Here is a 22,042-nt window from a genome sequence, read left to right on the forward strand (position 1 = left end):
TTAAACTTGGGTGAATTGATCATCATTCCCCCACTGTATACAGATTGTAGCTCCTCATGCTTTCTCATCCTCAGTAGGGCTCATCCAGATCTTTCATTTAAGTCCCCAGAGTTATTATGTAGAGTGGAAGTCTTGTTCTTTCCAATGGTTCATGGCCCATAATAGGTGCCTAGGTGCTGAGATTCCATGGGGGAACCATGGTGAGGATTCCCTTGAGACTGAGTGGTATGCCTGGATAATATTTCTCCCATTTGGGATAACCAAAGTTCTCTGCATCTCAATGAGGACTCCAGAAAAGACTTGCTCTTTTCATTAGAGTTGGGAACTAAAGCTGCCATAACTGATTCCTCCCAGCCAGCAGATAGAGGAGCTTGAGAAGGCTGGGGCACATCTCCCCTTGGGGTTTGCATGTGCTGGCCCCTCCACCAGTGGAAGAGGTCTCCTCCCATAGACTTTCTCTGTTTGGATGGACCAGAACAGTCTTTTTAAAGAACCTTTAGGAAGGGTGTTAGCACCATCAGGGCTCCTCAGGAAGGAAGCTGCTTTTCCTACTATTTTTTCAGCCGAACTTTCACTGACAAGATCAGGCAGGAAAAGCCTCAATGGCCATGAGCCCAGCACACCAGGCAATATTTGTAGCAGACTGTCATTGCCCATGGTCAGCTGTGACTTTAAAAACAACCTGGACGTCATGCTGAGCAGTATTCCCTGAAACAAACAATGGAGGTGGTGTCCAGGTTCCACCCTCATAGACAGTCACACTACCGGCAAAGGATGCTTAAAAATAGCTTAGAATTTCTGGACTTTTCCAGATGTGTTAAAAGGAGATAAGGATAGAAGCTGAACCTGGGATTGCTTTTTCTTAGCTTCCTACTAAGTAAATGTCATCTTATAGTATTAGGGAATTGCCCAGGACTGGTGAGAGGACAATGCTTGTCCAGGGTCACTCTGAAACACCTCTTTTAATTGCAACCATTCTGCCTTCCTCTGTTCTTTTTGGAATATTATTTTCTCATTTGGTTTTCCTAAAAAGCCTGAGACAAGTATGACAGGTATTATCTTTGACCTATGTGACATGCAAGGTCACACAGTTAGTATTGGACCCAATTTTTTCCCAAATTGTTCATCTAATATAAAAGAGGATTCCAGTGGCCAAGTAAGGAAGTTATAATCTAGGTCATGAATTCTTTACCTCTTTTGGATCATAGACCTCTTTGGCATTCTGGCAAAGCCTATGGTTCTGTCCTTGGAGTGATGTTTGTGAATGTATAAAATTCATAGGATTACATGAGAAACCAATTATATTGATATATATTAAAATATTTTTAAATGAATTCAGAGACTCCAGATTAAAAACCCCTGATTTAGACAGTTACATGGATGGTGGAAAAAAGAGGTAGATTGTGATGCCTTTTCAAGTAGCAGTGGTAGATTTTAGGCCATAGAGTTGTTATTTTTTCCTAATCATTAAAAAAAAACCTTTTATGGTGACAAGGAGGCTTAAGAAAGAAACTCAGAAGAAAATAATGACTTAAAAATCTCTTCAAACAAAACCTCAAAGGAAAATGCAAATTAGACATAAGCCCAACAAGAGTTCCTAGAATACCTAAAGAAAGATTTTTAAAATTAAAAAGCAAATAAGAGTGAAAGAATTAAAAATGGACAAAAGAAATCAAAGTAATGCAAGAAAACTATGAAAAGAGAAATAATAGTTTGGAAGAAAATGTATAAAATCTCACTGAAAAAACTTCAAAATTAGAATTGGTCAAGTGGAAGCTAATGACTGAAATATCAAGAAGCATAAAAAAGTCTAAGTCTAAAAAATAGAAGGAAATGTGAAATAACTTCAGAAAAATGATGGAACTGAAAAATAGGTCAGAGAGATATTTTAAGAATTGTTGGATTACTCAAAAACCATGATTTAAAAAAAAGCTTAGGACATCAGATTTCAAGAAATTATAAAAGAAAACTGAGCAGATATAAAAGAAACAGGAGCAAAGTAATAGGGCAATGGAGATGTGGGAAAGAGAAAGAGGCAACCACATGTCTCCAGCAAAGCAGATGGCACATTCCCATAATCCCTCTCCAGTCTACCCCCCCTTGTCCAAAATGGTCAGCCCTGGTTTAGGGCACATGTATGGAGTACTGGCCTTGGAGTCAGGAGGACAAGAGTTCAAATCCAGCCTCAGACACTTGATACTCACTAGCTGTGTGATTTTGGGCAAGTCACTTAAATCTGATTGCCTCCCATCCAGTCATCCTGATTCATGTCTGGCCACTGGACCCAGATGGCTCTGGAGGAGAAAGTAAGGCTGATGATTTAGCACAACCCCTCTCCCCCCAACCCCACTCAAATCTACTTCATCTGCTTGTCATGGCATCACCTCCCTGATGTTATGGTCTTCTTTGAGGAAGGACAAACATCATCAGCCTTATGAAATATGGAACTTAAGAGTAGATGAACTTACAGCTTGCCCTGGCTCACCTCCAGTGTGCAAGGAATTAACTCTCTGGGTTGGGTCTCTGAAGGTCCTAGTCCGGAAGATTATTGTTTCCTGGTAGGGAAAAAGGGGTCAAAACTCGGATGTTTGGCAAAATGCCTTTGCCAGGTAGATAGGCCTTAATGGATTCCTCCTGGATGGGAAGTGTTGCCCCTTCAGCTTGGAAGGCTGGAATACACTGCCCCAGAAATGCAAAATTCACTCATCCCACTGCTCAAAAGAACAATGCCCTTGGTCAAGAAGGTGTGCCTCTGCACCTCCAGGGCCTGCCTACTGCCCACCATTGACATGACAGGGTGATATGACCACCACCCTACACCCACTCCTATTCTTCCACCATGATAGGGTATAGTAGAGGGATTTCAGTAAAACAATAGTAACAACAGCAAACCTTCTATTAGGAACAGAACATGATAACTTAAATCCTCCTCTTTTTTTTATTAAAGATTTTATTTATTTTGAGTTTTGCAATTTTCCCCTCACTTCCCTCCCCCCCAAAGCAATTTGTCAGTCTCTACATTGTCTCCATGCTGTACATTTATCCAAATAGAGTGTGATAAGAGAGAAATCATATCCTTAAGGAAGAAATATAAAGTATAAGAGACAACAGCAAGATCAGACAATAAGATATCAGTTTTTTTCCCCCAAAATTAGAGGGAATAATCCTTGAACTTTGTTCAAAGTCCACAGTTCTTTATCTGGATACAGATGGTATTCTCCATTGCAGACAACCCAAAATTGTCCCTGTAAATCTTGCTCTTTTAAACATTCTTCCAGTGCCTTGATTTTTGAGATGAGTGGGTAGGTGTGGGGTATCATTAACCAATTTTTTGTAAATAAGGTACAGATTAATACATTATTTATGATTCTCTGATGAACTCAAAAAGTCACCCAATCAGCATTTGCTAGGTATCTACAATAAACTAAGCACTGTGGTCTATACAGGAATGAAACAACTACTGCCCTCAGCAGCTTCCATTCTATCAGGGAAGACAACAGATCCACAAATAAGCACAAACAGGATGAAAGTAGGGCAGGGGTGCCGCTGGAGAGTAGGCAGATTCAGGAAAGGCTTCTTGTAGAAGGTTTGGCATGAGCAGAGTCTTCTTGGGAGCAAGGAATTCTAATACTCATTCCAGGTACCTTGAACAACAAGTTTACAGGGTTAGGTTGGGGCCAGATTGACATGTACTCGAAAAGTTAAACAGAAAAGCCTGAATTTGATTCTAATTGTAGCAAGGGTACCACCACCACTACCACTACCACAACCACAACCACTACAGTTTTCATTGAGAGTCCTTCAGAATAATTCATATAAGTCTTCCCAGTTTTTTCTGACATCATCCTGCTCACCATTTTTAATAGTACAATAGTACTCTATCACAATCATGTATCACAACTTGTTCAGCCATTCCCTAGTTCATGCACACCACTTCAATTTCAAATTCTTTGCCTCTACAAAGTGAGCTTCTATAAATATTTTGGTACTTAGAGGTCCTTTTTCTTTGTACTCTTTGGAATATAGGCCCAGTAGTGGTATTTTTGAGTCAAAGGGTATATAGTTTTATGACCTCTGAGTATGGTTCCAAATTGTTCTCAGAATAGTTGGACTAGTTCACAGCTCCAACAAAGGGTAGTTTATTCTTCATTGTAATCTTAGCTCTTTTGCCTAATGGAATATTCATAGTCTAAGCCTCTACTCCTCTACTGCTTTACTGTGGCAGCTGCTAAATCTCCTGTTTATCTTGACTTTGGCTCAACAATATTTGAATTATTTCTTTCTAGTTGATTGAAGTATTTCCTTTTTGATCTAGGAGCTTTGGATTTGGATATAATATTCCTGAGAGATTTTGAAATTTCTTTCAAGAGGCAATTGGTAGGTTCTTTCAATTTCAATTTTGCCCTCTGGGCAATGGTATTTGGGCAGTTCCCTTTTATAATTTCTTGAAATATAATGTCTGGGCTGTTTTTGGTTTTTAGAAATTTCAGGTAGTCCATTAATTCTTTAATTATCTTTCCTCATTTATTTTCCAGGTCATTTTGTTTTCCTTAGAAGATATTTTAAGTTTTCTTCTATTTCATCAGTCTTGAGCTTTGTTTCATTGTTTCTTGATGTCTCATGGAGTCATTAGCTTTCACTTGGCCAATTCTGATTTTTAAAGAGTTTTCCTTCTTCCATACTTTTTTTGGTACATCTTTTACTATCTGGCCAGTCCTGATATTAAGTTTTTGTTTTATATTTTTGTGCTTCTTTTACCAAGTTATTATTTATCTTTTCGTAATTTATTGTATTGCTCTCCTTTCTTTTCCCATTTTTTCCTCTTCTGCTCTTATTTGACATTTAGTCTTTTTGTTTTTCCTCTATTAAAATTTTTTTTATTAGATCTTCTAGGAATTCTTGTTGGGCTTATGTTCAATCTGCCTTTTTATTTTGTGGCTTGTAATGTTTTTAAGTCATATTCTTCTGGATTTGTGTCTTGATCTTTACTGTCACTATAGAAACTTTTTATGATCAGGTTCTTTTTTTTTTAATATTTGCTTTTTTTTCTCAGGCTATTTCTTGACCTAAACTTTATCTCTTAGAATTAGGTTCTGATCACCTCTGGTGGGAATGGCTAGCCTTAGCTTCTGAAGTTCAGTCTGGGGGTCTGAGGGTTTTTGGTACTTCCAAAAGAAGTCTGTTCTCTGCCCTCCTAGTCCTTAACCCAGGTAAATTTCTTAGGTAGGACTCCTGCTCCCTTGAAACTAGAGTAACTCTTTCTACCCAGATACTTCAACTCAGAACTGTGTAATAAGGCTGCCAGATGGCACCCATTTCTGTGATCAATGCTAACCAAGACATCTCTTGGAATCTCTGACTTTGGAGTCACTCCCCTTGCCATCCTAAGGCACTCTTTGGGCTTCCACTATTGTTGCTGCCACCTCTAGCCCACTTCTCATGCTCCCAGCCAGGCCCTATCCCAATAACTGCAGATCCCTCTGTCTTCTTATGCTTCCCTGGACTAGAATAATGATTTATTACTTCCTTTTTCTTGACATTGCTACTTAGAATTTCATTTGGTGTTTTCTTTGATTGTTTTGTAGGAGAGATTTTGGGTAATGTTTAGCAGTTTGTTCCTTTATTCTACTATCTTAATTCAGTCCTTCCTATTAGGTTGAATTTAATTCCTTTTTACTTATGTTGCTATTTTCAAAGATCTTCATACCTTCATTTTTTTTTAAAGAAAGATTTTATTTATTTTGAGTTTTACAATTTTCCCCCTATTCTTGCTTCCCTCCCCCTACTCCCCACGGAAGGCAGTCTGTTAGTCTTTACATTGTTTCCATGGTATACATTGATCTAAGGTTGAATATGATGAGAGAGAAATCATATCCTTAAGGAAGAAAAATAAAGTGTAAGAGATAGCAAAATTACATAATAAGATAATGGGTTTTTTTAATCTAAGATAATAGTCTTTGATCTTTGTTCGAACTCCACAGTTCTTTCTCTGGATACAGATGGTATTCTCCATTGCAAATACCCTAAAATTGTGCTTGATTGTTGCACTGATGGAATGAGCAAGTCCATCAAGATTGATCTTCACCCCCATGTTGGTGTTAGGGTGTTTTTCTGGTTTTTCTGGTTTTTCTGGTTCTGCCCATCTCACTCAGCATCAGTTCATGCAAATCCCTCCAGGCTTCCCTGAATTCCCATTCCTCCTGGTTTCTAATAGAACAGTAGTGACATACAATACCACAGTGTGTTCAGCCATTCCCCAATTGAAGGACATTTACTTAATTTCCAGTTCTTTGCCACCACAAACAAGGCTGCTATGAATATTTTTGTACAAGTGATGTTTTTACCCCTTTTCATGATCTCTTCAGGGTATAGACCCAGTAGTGGTATTGCGGGATCAAAGGGTATGCACTTTTTCATTGACCTTTGGGCATAATTCCAAATTGCTCTCCAGAAAGTTTGGATGAGTTCACAGCTCCACCAACAATGTATTAGTGTCTCAGAGTTCCAACATCCCTTCCAACATGGATCATTGTCCTTTCTGGTCATATTGATCAGTCTGAGAGGTGTGAGATCATACCTTCATTATTTGAAACTTGAAAATAGCCTGTGACTTTTTTTATATATGTGAATCATTCACATCGAAGAACATCTTTAATGTACACACACACACACACACACACACACACACACACACACACACATATCAGTACAAGAGATACAAAGAAAGGCAAAATATCCCTGCCTTCACATACCTCATTGTCTAATGGGGGAAGGCCACATGGATAGAACCAGATCCATCTAGGATGTTTACAGTGGGGTGGGAGGGAATCTCAAGAAGGAAGACACTGGCACTAGGGGGAAGATGGTACACTTGGAACTGCATGGTGAAAGAGGAGAGCTTTCCATGATGGGATGGGCAGGGAAACCACAGGATCAGGAGATGGAGTTGCTGGATTGTGGAATACATGGAGGGTAGTTATAGATGGAAGACCATGATGGTAGGAAAGGGTCGGGCTGTAAAGGGCTCTAGAGCTTATAAAGCAGGGGAGTGGCATCACCTTACCTCCCCATTGAGAAATAGTTTTGACAGCTGAGTGGAGGATGATTGGGAGAAGGAAGAGCCCAGAGAGAAGGCCATTGCTGAGGTGCAGAAAATCTGAACACATCTCCTTTTTTTTGAAGTTCAGCTCTGAACAACAGCACAACAAGCTTGGAAGATGAAACATTTGCAGACGTGCAACCATTGTACCTCTAAAATGTTGGTGAATTTCCATTGGATCTAAGCCCATCTGAAGGCCATTTCCTCCAACAAAAAACCCCGTGCCTCTCAGGGCAGCTGGCTGCCTTCTGCCTGCTCAGTCTGCGAAGTGTTCCATTAAAGGGTCGGGCTAGCGAAATACTTTCCTACCCAAGGCAGATTATATGAGTCCAGCACAAACCCATGTCTAGAGTTTCATTGCTGTAGCCTGTAGTTCTTCACTGTAACTGAATGCTCACCATGCGAATGTTTGCATCTGAGAAAGAACAGAGACTTGTCTACATTGCTGATAATTACTCAAGCCCATGGAACTTCTCATTTGAAGTTTGATTTTTTTAAGTATAAAAATGGAACACAAATGTGTGATGTTTTTTCCCCTTTGATTTATTATTTTCACAAAATGACGTAGCAGTCTGAAAGGAAGCCTACTATGGGGGATTGCTGATGTTTGTCCTTGAAGAAGACATCAGAAAGGTGATGCCTTGACAAGCAAATGAACTGGATTTAAGTGAAGGAAGCCTGTGTAAAGTCACCATGCTCACTCTTCTCTGGGCCATCTGGGTACAGTGGCTAGATATGGATCAGAACAGCTGGAGAGAAAGGATAGAGGAGGAGGAAGACCCAAGTTTAAGTCTCACCTCCATCACAGGCTGACTCTACCTTCAGACAGGTCACTGAGCCTCTTGGTGTCTTGGAGTTTCCACATTGGAATTTCCATTGGACAATCCACTTAACCTCTCTCAGAACTCTTCAATTTTCCGCTCTCTTCAATCTAAGTTAAGCACAAAATCAAGCATAGTCTGCCTTCAATAATCCCCTCAAATAATAATAATGGTATTGATGATAGGTGAAGTGTTTACCATTCATTCTATATCCTTTCATTCTCCTCACAAAAACCCTGAGAGGTAGGTGTTAAATTATCATCTTTCAAGAGGTGGAGAAAGGGAGACTCAGAGAGTAAGTGACTTGGCCAGGATCACACAGCTAGGAAATGCTTCAGGAGGATGCTGACTCTGAATCCAGTGCTCTGGACCATGCCTTCTGACATCTTAGAGCAAATCTGCTCCTTTATCCATCTTTTCCTATATTCCTATGGTTCTAGACTGTCCCCTTCCCGTTTAACTCATTCAGCCTGTCTTCTGTCTCTCTAGGCTCTGATGCGACCTGGGAGATTTGACCGGATCATCTATGTCCCCTTACCAGATGCAGCCACGAGGAGGGAAATATTCAAGCTGCAGTTTTCCTCCAAGCCAGTTGGTCCAGATGTCGACCTGGAAGAACTCGTTTGTCAGACAGATACCTACTCAGGGGCTGAGGTAAGCTGAGCCCTCTCTTCCCAGGGAAATGAACATGGGGAAATAACTGGGGGCTTTCTGGTTGACTGCCAAGATATTTGAAATTACTCTACTGAGCCTGAGGTTTCACCTCATACCAGGCAAATTGGCAAAGATGATAAAAAAAAAAATGGGAACAGTCATTGCTGGAGGGCCTGTGGGAAGACAGGTATGCTAATATGCTATGGGTGGAGTTGTGAAATGATCCAACTGGGTATCAATTTAGAATTATACATGAAAAACTGAATGATCTTACTTCAGGGCAGATACCCCAAAGAAGGCCTAAGACTAGAGGGTCATAGATACAGGGCAAGGGATTCCACTTCTTCCAACCTTCATTGTACACAGAGTGACTGTCAGAAAAGTGACTTGGATCTGAGACCTCTGCCTCTTTCCATTGTACTATTCCATCCATTCTACAAAGGTCCAAAATGTGTGTGGGGGAGCAGCTAGGTGGCATAGTGGATAAAGCACTGGCCCTGGAGTCAGGAATACCTGGGTTCAAATCCAGTCTCAGACACTTAATAATTACCTAGCTGTGTGGCCTTGGGCAAGCCACTTAACCATGTTTGCCTTGCAAAAAAAAAAAACTAAAAAAAAGGTGTGTGTGTGTGTGTGTGTGTGTGTGTACACATATATACATAAATGTGTGTACATAGTAATAGTTTGTGGTAACCACCATCTGGGAGCAAAGTGGGAATGATTAAATCAATAATACAGAATATTATTGTGCAATAAGAAAAGATGAATATGAGGAATTCAGAGAAACATGGGAAGATTTATATGAGCTGATGCAGAATGAAAGAAACAAAACCACAATAACAATATACACTATGAGCACAACCTGAGAAGAAGGAACAAAGATCCCTAAATGGAAGTCAAACATAAATAATAAAGTAATGAGATATCAGGGGTGGGGCAGGCTGAGAAATGCCCATTATGTAGAAGCAAAAGTATTCTGGGAAACACTTTACTTAATTACTCCATTGAGAAACCATCCCTTCATCTGTAGCCTCCTCCAATATATTCTTGTTAAATGGAGGTCACCCTAGATTCCTGAAGATTGCTCTCACTATTCTTGCTCTATCTGGCTGAAGATGGTAGATCTGTCTTATCAGAGGACCAACCTAGCTGCTACATTTTGGATGCAGTACCTTAAAAAATGTTGTGTTTTTTTTTTTAAAAAGATTGAATCTCCCCAGCCTCAAAGTGGAAGGGTGATGATCCCACTACTGATCAACTTTGATCTGCTCCATCTGGTTCCCTTAGACACCTTGTCCCCTCTATCCCCCTCACTTTTGGGGTCTCTCCATATTGAAGCCAGATTCAGAGGGATGCCCAATCCCATAGCCTATTGCATCTCTGAATTACTGAGCTCAAGGAGATCTGCCACCATCACGCTGTACACCACCGAAGTTTTGCTGCATGTTGCTTCCCAGAGCAATCTTTCAGGTCATAGAAATGTTGCAGTCTGCTGCATCCAGGGAATCCTCAGCAGAGGAATTATGTGCTGTAGAAGAGTGGAAGAGGAAGGAGCAACCCTGAAGCCAGAGGTAGAATCCAATGGACTCCATACTTTACAGGTCTTTAGTAGAGTTCCAAACCAGAGGGATGCTGAGGCAGACATACTGAAAATGAAATCAAAGGTTCAGGTCTTGATGCTTGCTAAAGACCTTTGGCAAGTCACAGAACCTCTAAGTTACTCAGTTTTCTCATCTGTAAAAGGAAAGTAGTGAACTTGGTTCGTCCTGATATCCCTTCCAACTCTAAATCTGTAATGCTAATGTCTATTCTCACCTAAGGTTTGTATTTCTTAAATGCAAGGTCAGCAGAGAAGCAATACTGTCACTGAAATGAACAGAAGACCAAGCTTCTAGTCTTGGTGCCACTATTTACTGTGACTTTGACTTGTCTTTAATGATGCATGATCTGTTTGTTTATTCATTCAGAAAGCATTTTACTTACATTAACAATGTAACACATTGTTCTCAGTACTGGAAATTCAAATTGAACCATTACCTGTCTTCAATGCTTACATTCTCTTGGGAGGAAACTGATAAAGTTGAGGAATTTATGTTCTGAATATATTCAGTGATTTTCAGAGGGAAGGCCTTCTCTAAACCTTTTCAGCATTGAGAAATGTAAGTGATGATGATGATTGATGATGGTGATGATATCTGAAACCCACCAGCTTCCAAATCCATACATTGCTTTTCCCAACTTGGCTCAGTCTCTTACTATCCCTAGTACTTCAAGGTTCATTCAGATCAGTTATCATGTCCTACTGATGTCTTCCTCTTTCTCCTAGTTGTTGTTGCTCCATTTCTTAGGGGGTGGAAAAAGCTTGTATTCTTTTATATGATGTGAATTTGCTTATCTTGGTCCATACACTAGAAGCCCTTGGGAACAGGGACTGCTTCATTTTTAATTTTTGTATCTTCATTGTCTAGTCCACTTAATCAGCACCTGTCAGTTGTTTTGCCCAGGGTCATGGCCATGTGACTATTTCTGCTCTCTGTTCCATATCCATGGAGAGATGAGACAAGACTCAGCCTGATATCCTTGGCCATTCTCACTCTGACATAATGTACTATCAGCATATAGAAAAGCTAGCCATTGGCCAGTCTTGATTTGGGGGTGTTATGCACTGCCTGGTACATGGTAGACACTAAATAAATGCTTATTGGCTTATTAATTCAGGAGCAAAATGTCTTTTAATGCTAAGAGTTCTTCTGCCAACTTTATAGTTTTTCTTTGGTACATAGCTTATTTAGTCCAAAATATAGCTGGTGAGTTAGAGAGCACTTTGGACTTGGAGAGTGGAAGACCTGAATTCAAATCCAGCATCAGACACTTCCTAACAGTATCCTCATGCAAAACCTCAGTCTCGGTTTTCTTATCAAGAAAATGGGAGAGTCATACTCCATGATTTCTGAGGTCCTTTATAGCTTCCCCTAAACTTTTCCCCTTTAAGAATTAGAGCTTTGTAAAAAGAGCCTTTTGAAAAGTGATGCATTGGGGGAAGCTAGATGGTGCAGTGGATTGACTACTACCCCTGGAGTCCAAAGGACCTGAGTTCATATGTGACCTCAGGTACTTATTAGCTGTGTGACCCTAGGCAAGTCACTTAACTCCTATCACCTAACACCTACTAGAAGGAAGGAAGGGAGGGAGGGAGGGAAGGAGATATATGGATGATGAAGACATGTCATGATGAACTGAAAAGTCAGCATCCTATGACCATTTCACAGAAACTTTGTTCCAGAAGTTTCTAAAACTTTGGTGGTTCCACAGTATTTCATTTCCTTGTCATGATGTTTGGCCCAGGATTTTGTTATCTGTGTCTGCCAATGGTTCAAACAGATGCTTGTAGTACATCCCTGTTCGGAGTAATTTTGACATCTTTTGGTATAAAGAAGCAGGAAAACTCTTAGTTTATTATTATAAATTATTATATTATTTGTATATTATTATAATAAACTCCTCTGAGAGTTGGTGTGGTGTACTAGGCAAAGAACTGATTTTGAGGCCAGAGAGGCCTGGCTTCAAGTCTTGCCTCTGATAGCATCAGTTCTGCGCCCCCGCAGAATGTTTCAGTGTTCTGATTTCAGGGATTGATTTTCTTGTACCAGTGAACCCAGGGACCCAGCCCCATTTGCTATAGCCCCATAGCAGATATACTAACAGATAATCAGCCTGGATATAGACTAAGTGTTGTTGCTGTTCAGTTCCATTTTCAGTCACATCTGAATCTCTATGACCCCTTTTGGTATTTTCTTGGCAGAGACACTAGAAGGGTTCGCCATTTCCTCCTCTAATTCATTTTATAGATGAGGAAACCGAGGCAAGCAGGGTTACACAGATATTGTCTGATGAATCTTCCTGATTCCAGGCCTGGTGCTTCATCCACTGTGATGCCACCTATCTGCCCCCGAATATGGAGTGAATCATTCCATAAATACTCAGCTTTATTTCTCTAAAGGTTGATTCATAAAATCATGAGAAGACCTAAATTATATCAACAGCACAGCATTTCAGTTGGGTCTTCTTCCAGTTCAATCTGTGTACTTAGAAAGTTGGTCCATATGGTAGAAGGCAGTGGCATCGAATTCAAATAGAAAGAGGGAGCCATAAAGGGCTCTATATTGTCTTAGAAAAATCACATGTTAGTATTACTCATGTTTTATTGTATTTCGATACATTTATCAAGTATTTTCCAACTATATTTGAGTGTAGACCTGCTTCCAGGTTGGAGGTTAGATAAGGTTCCATGAAGAACTGGTAAGATTGAAGTTCAAATATCTTTCCCCTGACACAAGAGCAATGTGACCTTAAGCAATCCACTACATTTTCTTTCATGATGGAAGAAATCTCGCATTGTTGACATAGAGCTATCTTCTGTCACGTATCTCTGATTTTATTGGAAATAAAACTTCAGGGCTCTGCTGACTTTCCAAGGTCCAATGCCTTTGGTGAGGTTGTTTTGTCTCATACCCATAGCACACGCTTCTTAGGCCACTGAGCTCACTGTGGGTCACCTTGACTTTTTGGGTTCCCTTGTATTCATCATATTTTTCAGTCTTGATTGAGTATTCTTCCAACCAGTTTGGAAGTGGGCCCTCTAGTGAGGTTTCAAAACCATAATAATGTGAGATTTCAAAGTAAAAAAAAAAACAACAGGAAAATAAAGCAGAATCTGGTTCTTTTTATTTCTGGGATGAGCACTTCAAAACAAGCCTTCTTTCCCCTTGTCATGGACCCATGAACAATAATTGTTCACCTTCTGCCACCAGAATGAAATGATCAGTCAGCTGAAAAACCAGCCTGCCCCACAGTCTTTATACCTTAGAAATAGTATGAAAATCAGATTAATTAAATTTTTTTGTCTGCTATATGGATATGTATTTGGCAAGATCAGTGAGTCTTAAGCTGTTGACTTCCTATCTGTTTTTAGAAATGTTAGTGTGGAAAAACTATGGTGGTGTGGTGCTATAATTTACAAAAATCTCTTCTATCCTTGGGGATTTACAGAAGGGGTATACCTTTCTGTAAGGCCTGGAGGAGGGTAAGACTTGAGCCTTACAAGTTTGTGGGGAGAGGGTGTTGTTTTGAATATCTATAGGCTGTCATTTGACTTTCATCCCAGCTGCTTTGTATCATAGTCTAACCCTAAATTTAGAGCCAACCTCTTTGTTCTTCTCTATTCCTCCTCTTCCCCAAAGAATATCACAGAAAGTTCTCCCTCTCCCTTCATGGGAGTGGGTAGAGATGCTGACACTAAGGTCCAGGAAGGACCCACACAATATGTCATCCAACACTCTGCTCCCTTCCCTTGCTCCCTCTGCCTTCCATTGGATTGTGGTTTCTTGCTCATGGAAAAACATGTGACCATTGACATGTAGTTAGAGCTTTCTTCATTCCAAGCGAAGGCAAGAACTCTGGGGGAGCAAACTTGTGTTCTTTCATTTAGACTTTTTTTCTTTCAGAATTATTCATAGCAAATGTCATTTTGTTTTATGACTTATTTATTTATTCCTTCATTGATTCGTTCCTCTTTCATGGAGTTGCCCTGGTCTGTTTTGGAAACTCTCTCAGGAGCTTTTAAGGAAACAGCAATGAGAGATACATATGTGCATACAAGTCACAGCTGGGACCAATTCCAATGGGCCATGTGTGAAGAAGAGTAGGAGAAATGGAAAATGAAATACATCAGTTGGGCTTCCCTGTTGAAAGTATTATACTGCCATCAGTTGAAGGTTCCCATGAGACAATGTTCATTGTTTTTAGTGAACATAGCCAAACGAGAAGAATAGACATTGATATCAAAGACCAGATATCAACTGTGAATCCTGTTAATACAGACCATCTAGTTTGACTTCCTTTTTTTTTTGAAGGTGAAGAGGGAAAAAAAAACAAGTCAAAAATAATACAATAAATAAAATGAAATAAAGGTGAGGAGGTTGAGATTCAGGAAAAATGAAATATCTTGTCCTAGGTCACATAAGTATTTGGGGAGCAGAGGTAGGATTTGAACCCAGTTTTTCTTGACTCCAGAGCCAGGCCTATACCTTAAGTACCTGTTGTTCCTATGTGCCACCTTCAAGGTATGTGATGTTGAACCTCCAGGTTGCGACAGGGTATTTACATTTTTTTAAATATGATTGTTGGTGATCTCTTTTGACCTAAGGGCATCTTGCAAAAATCACTAAGATGTCAAGAATGCCATGGAACCAATTTGTTACTGAATAAGAAATAGACTGAATAATTGAACGGCTTAGGCAGAAATTAATCCAATAGCCTAGCTTTGATCGGCTCAAAGATCCTAGTGATTTAGGCAAGAACTCCCAGTTTCACAAAAACTTTTGGAATGTAGGTAGAAAATATTGTTTATTATTTTATTAATTATTAAATTTATTTAATACTTATTAAATTATTAATATTTACCAATAGAAATTCAACAGAGGGGCATGAAATAATTACCTGTCAGATCTATGAATAAAAGAAGAGATCATGACCCAACAAGAGGTAGAATGTTTCATGGGAGGTAAAATAAAGAGTTTTGATTGGGGAGAGGGAATGGAATAAGCATTTATTAAGTGCCTACTGCATATTAGGCATTGTGCTTCATGAATATTTCCTCATTTATCTTTGCAAGAGTTCTGGAGATGGTTGATATTATCACCCCCATTTTGCCATTGAAGAATCTGAGGCAAATAGAGATGATGCCAGGGTCACACAGCTAGATTGGGTTTGAGGCTGGATTTGAACTCGGGTCTTCCTGAATCTGGACTCAGCACTCTGATCTAGGTGGCACCTCACTATCTGATGGAATCAAACCAGTATACTTAAAAATTGAAGAGAAGCAGTAGCTGGGGTTTGTAAAAGATCTCATTTCTATGCAGGGATCTGATTAAAATTTATAAAAATAAGAGCCATTTCCCAGTTGATAAATGATCAAAGATGCTGAACAGGGAGTTTTCAGAGGAAGAAATTCAAACTACTCATGGCTATTTTTAAAAAATGCTCTAAATCATGAATACCTAGAGAAATGCAAATTAAAATAATTCTGAAATACTGCCTGACACCTATCTTAGTGGCTAACATGATAGAAGATGACAGAAGCTAGAGGGAATGTGGAAAATTAGGTACATAATCTGTTATTAGTGGATTTGTGAACCAGTTCAACCATTCTGGAGAATAATTTGGAACCACATCCAACGGACTATAAAACTGTATGTACCCTTTGACTAGCAGTATTGCTTAAAAAAAAATACTGCAACTAGGTCCATATCTCAAAGAGAACAAAGAAAAAGAAAAAGGAACTATATATTAAAAATCTTTATTTCAGTTCTTTATGTAATGTTAAAGAATTGAAAATAGAAGGAATGTCCATCATTTGGGGAGTGGCTGAACAAATTGAGGTATAGGTAGTGATGGAGTGCTATTGTACTATAAGGAATAATGAGGGGTGGCTAGGTGGCACAGTGGATAAAGCACCAGCCTGGTGCCAGGAGTACCTGGGTTCAAATCTGGTCTCAGGCACTTAATAATGACCTAGCTGTGCGGCCTTGGGCAAGCAACTTAACCCCATTTGCCTTGCAACATCCTAAAAAAAAAAGAATGAGCAGGATGCCTTCAGAAAAACTTGAGAAAATATATATGAACTGATGCAGAGTGAAGTGAACAGAAATAGGAAAATTATAAAATAACAACATTGTAAAGATAATCAACTTTGAAAGACTTAGTAAGTCTGATCAATCAAGAGGATTCTTGAAAAATGCTATTCACCTCTGGTTAGAGACTGATACTCAGAGTGCAATATGAAACTTACTTTCACCCTCCCTCCCTTCCTTCCTTCCTTCCTCCCTCCCTCCTCCCTTCCTCCCTCCCTCCTCCCTTCCTTCCTCCCTTCTCCCTTCCTCCTTTCTTCTCCCTCCCTCCTTTTTTCCTTCCTTCCTTCCTTCCTTCCTTCCTTCCTTCCTTCCTTCCTCCTCTCCCTTTCTTCCTTCCTTCTTTCTCTTTTGTTCTCATATGTTCTCTGTCTCTCTTCTCTCCTTTCCCTTCTCATGTCTATGGTCATTGTGGAAATGTGTTATACATAATTCCACATATTTGTAATGGGTTTTGTTTTTCTTGCCTTATCAGTGATGGGGAAAGGAGAAAATTCAAAACTGAAAATAAAATTGAATTTGAGAAAAAAATTCTTTATGCTGCCAAAATATTTTTTATATTTATTTTTAGTTCCAAATTTTCTCCCTCTCTCTACCTCCTCCCCCATTCATTTTGAACACAAGAAACCTGATACCCATTTTACATGTGCAAAAAATTTTTCAAGAAAGTTTAGGAACTCTTCCCTGCCATAGGCAATCTCCCATCCAAGTACTGATGATGCCTAGCACTGCTTAGGTCTGAGATCAGGGTGATACAGCCTTGATGTTTCCAGAGACTTCTGTAAGTAAACTAAGGCTGTAGCCATTCCACCTCTGAGTGTTGATGTCTACAACCTGTAAAGCATGGGACTGTCAACATGTACGTGCCCCCTCCCCATCCCTTTAATGCAATGGATCATATTGAATGAGCAGATGCTGCTGAGCTGATGCGGGCAACATGGAGATCATAATTCTGATTATCTGAAATCTCTTGTCAACGAAATGTTTATACCAAAGAGAAGCATCCTCAAGAACATCTTGTACTGCCCTACTTGCCTGCTGGGGCTGGTTTGATGCCAGTGGTTGGCTCCTGGGGCTTGTCACCCAGAACAGAGAATGATGGGCAGCCCACCAGTGATGGAGACTCCCCCAGAGCTCTGGAGAGGAAGGTCAGGCCTTCTGTGCTCTTCTGACCTTTTCCTCCACCTCACTGCTAATCCAAACAGCATTTAGACAGCCCCTGCACAGGTGGTCCCTGGCTGTGGTATCTGAGCCTTAGACATCTGAGGTCCAGGGCCTCCAGAGCCTTAGAATCTGAGGTTCTGAGATAGAAAGCAGAAAAGGGCCTCTCCTCCAATTCCCTCCCCTTATAAGAGTCCAGTGAGATTGACATTTAACCCCCATGGTCTCACAGGGAGTAAGTAAGTGGTCATGCCAAGAATTGAATCCAGGTCCTCTCACATGGACTGATGTGGTACAGTAGAGAGAGATGGATTTGGTGTTGGTCACCTGGCTGCAAATGGATTATTGGATCATCTTGGTGACATATGGACCAGTGAGATGAAAACCCAAAGTCTAGCACCCAAAGAAAATGTCATAGTCTCAGTCCTCAGTGTTGGACTGTGAATATGTCCAAGCAATCTGGGAAAAAGTTTGAGATGGTGCAAAGAACATGACCAAAATGTCATTTTTTAATCCAGAAATCCCCCTTCTAGGATCTACACCTAGGGATATCAGAGCTGGTGGAAAAAGGGTCAGTAACTGACCAGAAATTGGATAGAGCGCTGGGCCCCTCTTTCATTCTGTCTCTCTATCTCTGCTTCTGTCTCTCCCTCCCTCCTGGAGAACCCCAAAAGATAGTAAAGCTAAGTCCAAGATGATCTCTTCTTGCCAAAACCTAGCTGTGAAATGTTTTCCAAAGCTGCCATGTCACATTCATTAGACTTTTCTTAAACTCATTCAAATAGAGGTAGAATGGATGATTAGAGGACTGGCCAGAGAAACAGAAAGATCTTGTGTTTCAATCCCACTAACTCCATTGAGTCTCCAAAAAGATAAGTCCCAGATGAGATGCAATCTGCATCGGTGAGGGGGTTTGTCCTGACATGCTTCTGCTCAACAGGAGAAACTCAGATAACTAATTGGCATGCATCGGTGTGGGGGGGTTACCAAAATTAAACTGAACAAACATTTAGCCATAATATGATATGTGGACACACAGAGACCAGCCTCTTCTTCCAAAAACATGAATGCTTCAATCTTCATTCTATAATAGTAGTTAGGAAAGACTCCCTTAAATAAATTAATTCTGTCATCATAATTATGTTATTGTAAATGCAAGAAGCAGGATGGTGTCATACACAGAAAACTGACCAGGAGTGAGTTCTGCCTGATGACATGGACCACCCCACTAACCATAGACATGTCTCTTAGTGTCTTGGGGTCCAATGCAACTCTCAGAGATGCTAAGCTACAGATGAAGTGGCAGTCTTATGTGATGGAGGGAATGGTTTCACTGGAATTCCGAATTATTAGAATTATTAATTGACACATTAGATGTCATCTAGTTTGGTCTTACCTGAGGCCCCTGTGTGTCCAGATCACACAAGACCAGCTCAGATTGGAACCCAAGTCCTCTCACTCCAGATATAGGGATATAAATCTCTTAGTACCTGGGGCTAGTATGAAGTAGGTGCTAGTGATGATGATGATGATGATGATGATGATGATGATGATGATGATGATGATGATACCGCTCCACCTACCACATCAATGAAATTCCAAGTCCAGGGTGCCTCTACCAAATAATACTAATTCTAGTTTAATACTAATACTAGTATATACTAGTATATAATAATCCTCATACTAATGCTAGTATATAATAACACTAGTACTAGTAATATTAATACTAGTTTAATATTAATTCTAGTATATACTAGTATATAATACTAATTCTAGTATATAATAATACTAGTACTAATAATAATACTAACACTAGTATATAGTAATGCTGATATGAGTACTAATACTAGTATAATATTATTACTAATAAAGATATTTTGAAGGAGAGAATTTCATTCTCTTTTACAATTTCACAAAAGTCATCAACCATCCCAACACATGAAACAGTGGGTCCTTCTTGACTTCCAGCCCATCTCACTTATCAGGAAGCCAGAATATTTGCAGATTGTCCTTCCCTTGCTTCTGGGCTGCAAATTCCTTTGTAAAATACAGTTTCAAAAAACTTAAATGTTCAAGCAGCTTCTTGGCACCCATACAAAACATTCTTTTGGCAGATGCAAATGGGAGCAGAAGTAGCCCCTTGACATATCTTTATTCACCTAAAAAGAATGCTTGAGGAGTGGTTTGGATTTAAAGGCAAGAATTATGTTCAATTAGGCAAGCCTCTGCTTTCCTCTTCCTAGAATTCAGACATGAAGAAACCTTCTTAAAAGTTATTTTAAGCAGAAAATTACCAGTTCACAGTAGTTATAACTATTAGAGCCTGGAATCAATGAAAACCTAGAGTGCCCACTGTGTGATCCCCAGTATATTTCATTCATTCATTGATGCATCCGTCCATCCATCCATTCATTCTTTCATCCATTCACATAATGCCCAAATCTCAGAGTTTGAAAGGGAGGGATTCCAAAGACCTGGTATAACTCCTACCTGGTAAAAGAATCTGAAGCTTACTGATATATTTTTTGAGAGAGTTCACTTTTTTATCTGAAGGTCACCATGGAGAAAATACATACAGACTACTTCTTCTCTCCAGAGACAGGATAACCTTAAAAGGAACTAAACAGAGCCTTCAGTAAGTAGAAGGCAGGAGCAGCCCAGTAGTGCCCAGCCTGTGGTGATGATGATGGTGGTGGTGGTGGTGGTGGTGGCGGTGGTGGTGGTGAAGAGCTGATGGCTAGTATTCACAGAAACAATTAATCTCAAAGCTAGAAGGCAACCCCCTCCCCTCCAACTTACCAAACAAGATATCAGCCTTTGTTGAAATACTTCATGAGGAGAAACTTACCATTATAGCTTGGTGGCCTAGTGGAAAGAGTGCTAGGCCTAGAGTAAGTACTTTGTTCTTGTTCTGTCATTTCAGTTGTATCTGACTCCCTGGGACCCAAATGGGGTTTTCTTGGCAGAGGTCTTTGAATAATTTGCCATTTCCTTCTCTAGTTCATTTTACAAGTGGGGAAACTGAGGCAAACAGGGTGAATGACTTACCCAAGATCACAAAACTGATTAAGTGTCTGAGGCTGGATTTGAACTCAGGCCAATGAGTTTTCATCTGACTCCAGGCCCTGTTTCTCTATCCACTGTGTTGAATAGCTGCCCTCAAATTCTTACTTGCTGAGCTACCCTGGACAAATCATTTTTCTCACCTGTGAAATGGGGATAATTCATAACCAACCCTCCAGAATCAAATAAAATGATGTAAAATATAAAAGGTAAACTTTTTGCAAACCTGAAAACACTTTATAAAGGCCAGTAATTATAGGACACTGGAGCTAGATTTTACTCTTCACCATAACTGGGTGACGTTGATAGGCCATTTCTCTTCCCTAGGTCTCAGTTTCTTGCTCTGTATGGAGGCAGGGTTCAATTAAATTATTTTTAAGACAACCACCCAGCTCTAAATCAGTATGGTCCACTTCTTATATACCTGTTCTGCTGTTTAACTTGAGGTATTTTTTGAGTTCCCTGTACTGGATAGAGGGAAATCTGCCCACAAAAAGCTAATGAATCCCTTAAATAAACTGAACTGATACAGGAAAAGCTCCAAATTCTGCTGTGCTTTTCCCCAAGGGATAATCTTTCCTATCTCTTGGTATGTGTCTTGTTTGATGCCCAGCCCAATGAAAGATCGAGAATATTCTAACATAGTGATTTCCTCTCCAAGAACCTGTTTTGTTCTGTCATCTCCTGACACAATCCCTTTTACACATTAGGCAGTAAATAAAGTTTTGTTGACCTCATTCCTCAGAAAAATAGTAATAATTGGCATATTATTATTTGTTCTGGGAGGAGGCAGCCCAACATTACTATATTAAAGCTTAAATCTTTGCTTGAAGACTCACAAACCATGTCCATCTTCACATAAAACTTCATCTTCTTCCTCCAAGTATTTGCATTAACTACCGGCCCCCTAGTCTCTTGGAATCTCTTGTTTCCTTCAAAAAGCTCACCTCTAATGATACCCTCTTTGTTAAGCTTTTTCCTTGGCTTTTCATCATGCTTGGACTCCTCTCCTTCCTCATCTTCATCTCTTGGCTCCCTGATTTCCTTCAAGTCCCAGCTAAAATCCGGCCTTGTACAGCAAGCATTAAAAAACACAATCCATGGACTTTATTGATTTGTTTTTATTTTCATTTTTAAATGTAGAAACCATTCTTAGTTCAAAGGTCCTCCAACAATAGACAGTGGCAGGATTTGTCTACAAACTATAGTTTGCTGACTTCTGACCTCCTCAGTTCCAATGCTTGATTTCTATTGATTATTTCCAATTTATCATGAATATGACTTATTTGTGTTTAATTGTTTCCCCTGTAATCTCCCCTATTGAACTGTGATCTCCTTGGAAATAGGGACTTTCTGTCCTCAGCCATTCTCCCCTTACCCCCCCCCCCCAGAATATTTTAAAATTTTATTTTGTGTATATATGACATGTACTTTATTATGTATGCATAGTCTTCCCTAGTAGAGGGTAATCTTGAGATCAGGGAATATTTCATTGGAGTCTTTTATCCCCAGAGCCTGGTGCATAGAGGGCTCGTGGTAAATGCTTAATAATTGGG

At 39.8% G+C, this 22,042-nt stretch overlaps 1 protein-coding gene across 2 annotated transcripts in view; it reads left to right on the forward strand.

Moving 5' to 3' along the window:
• The window catches only part of AFG2A (AFG2 AAA ATPase homolog A), a 238,094-nt gene that overhangs the window by 172,722 nt on the left and 43,330 nt on the right, over nt 1-22,042 (forward strand). The window contains exon 15 of one of the 2 annotated variants that reach the window (XM_074228357.1): nt 8,410-8,574. In XM_074228357.1, coding sequence (XP_074084458.1) covers nt 8,410-8,574 — 165 coding nt within the window. The remainder of the gene's footprint in view (nt 1-8,409; nt 8,575-22,042) is intronic. The other variant, XM_074228358.1, reaches the window with a different exon arrangement.

This window comes from Macrotis lagotis, chromosome 3, assembly GCF_037893015.1.
Source record: "Macrotis lagotis isolate mMagLag1 chromosome 3, bilby.v1.9.chrom.fasta, whole genome shotgun sequence".
NCBI lineage: Eukaryota > Metazoa > Chordata > Mammalia > Peramelemorphia > Peramelidae > Macrotis > Macrotis lagotis.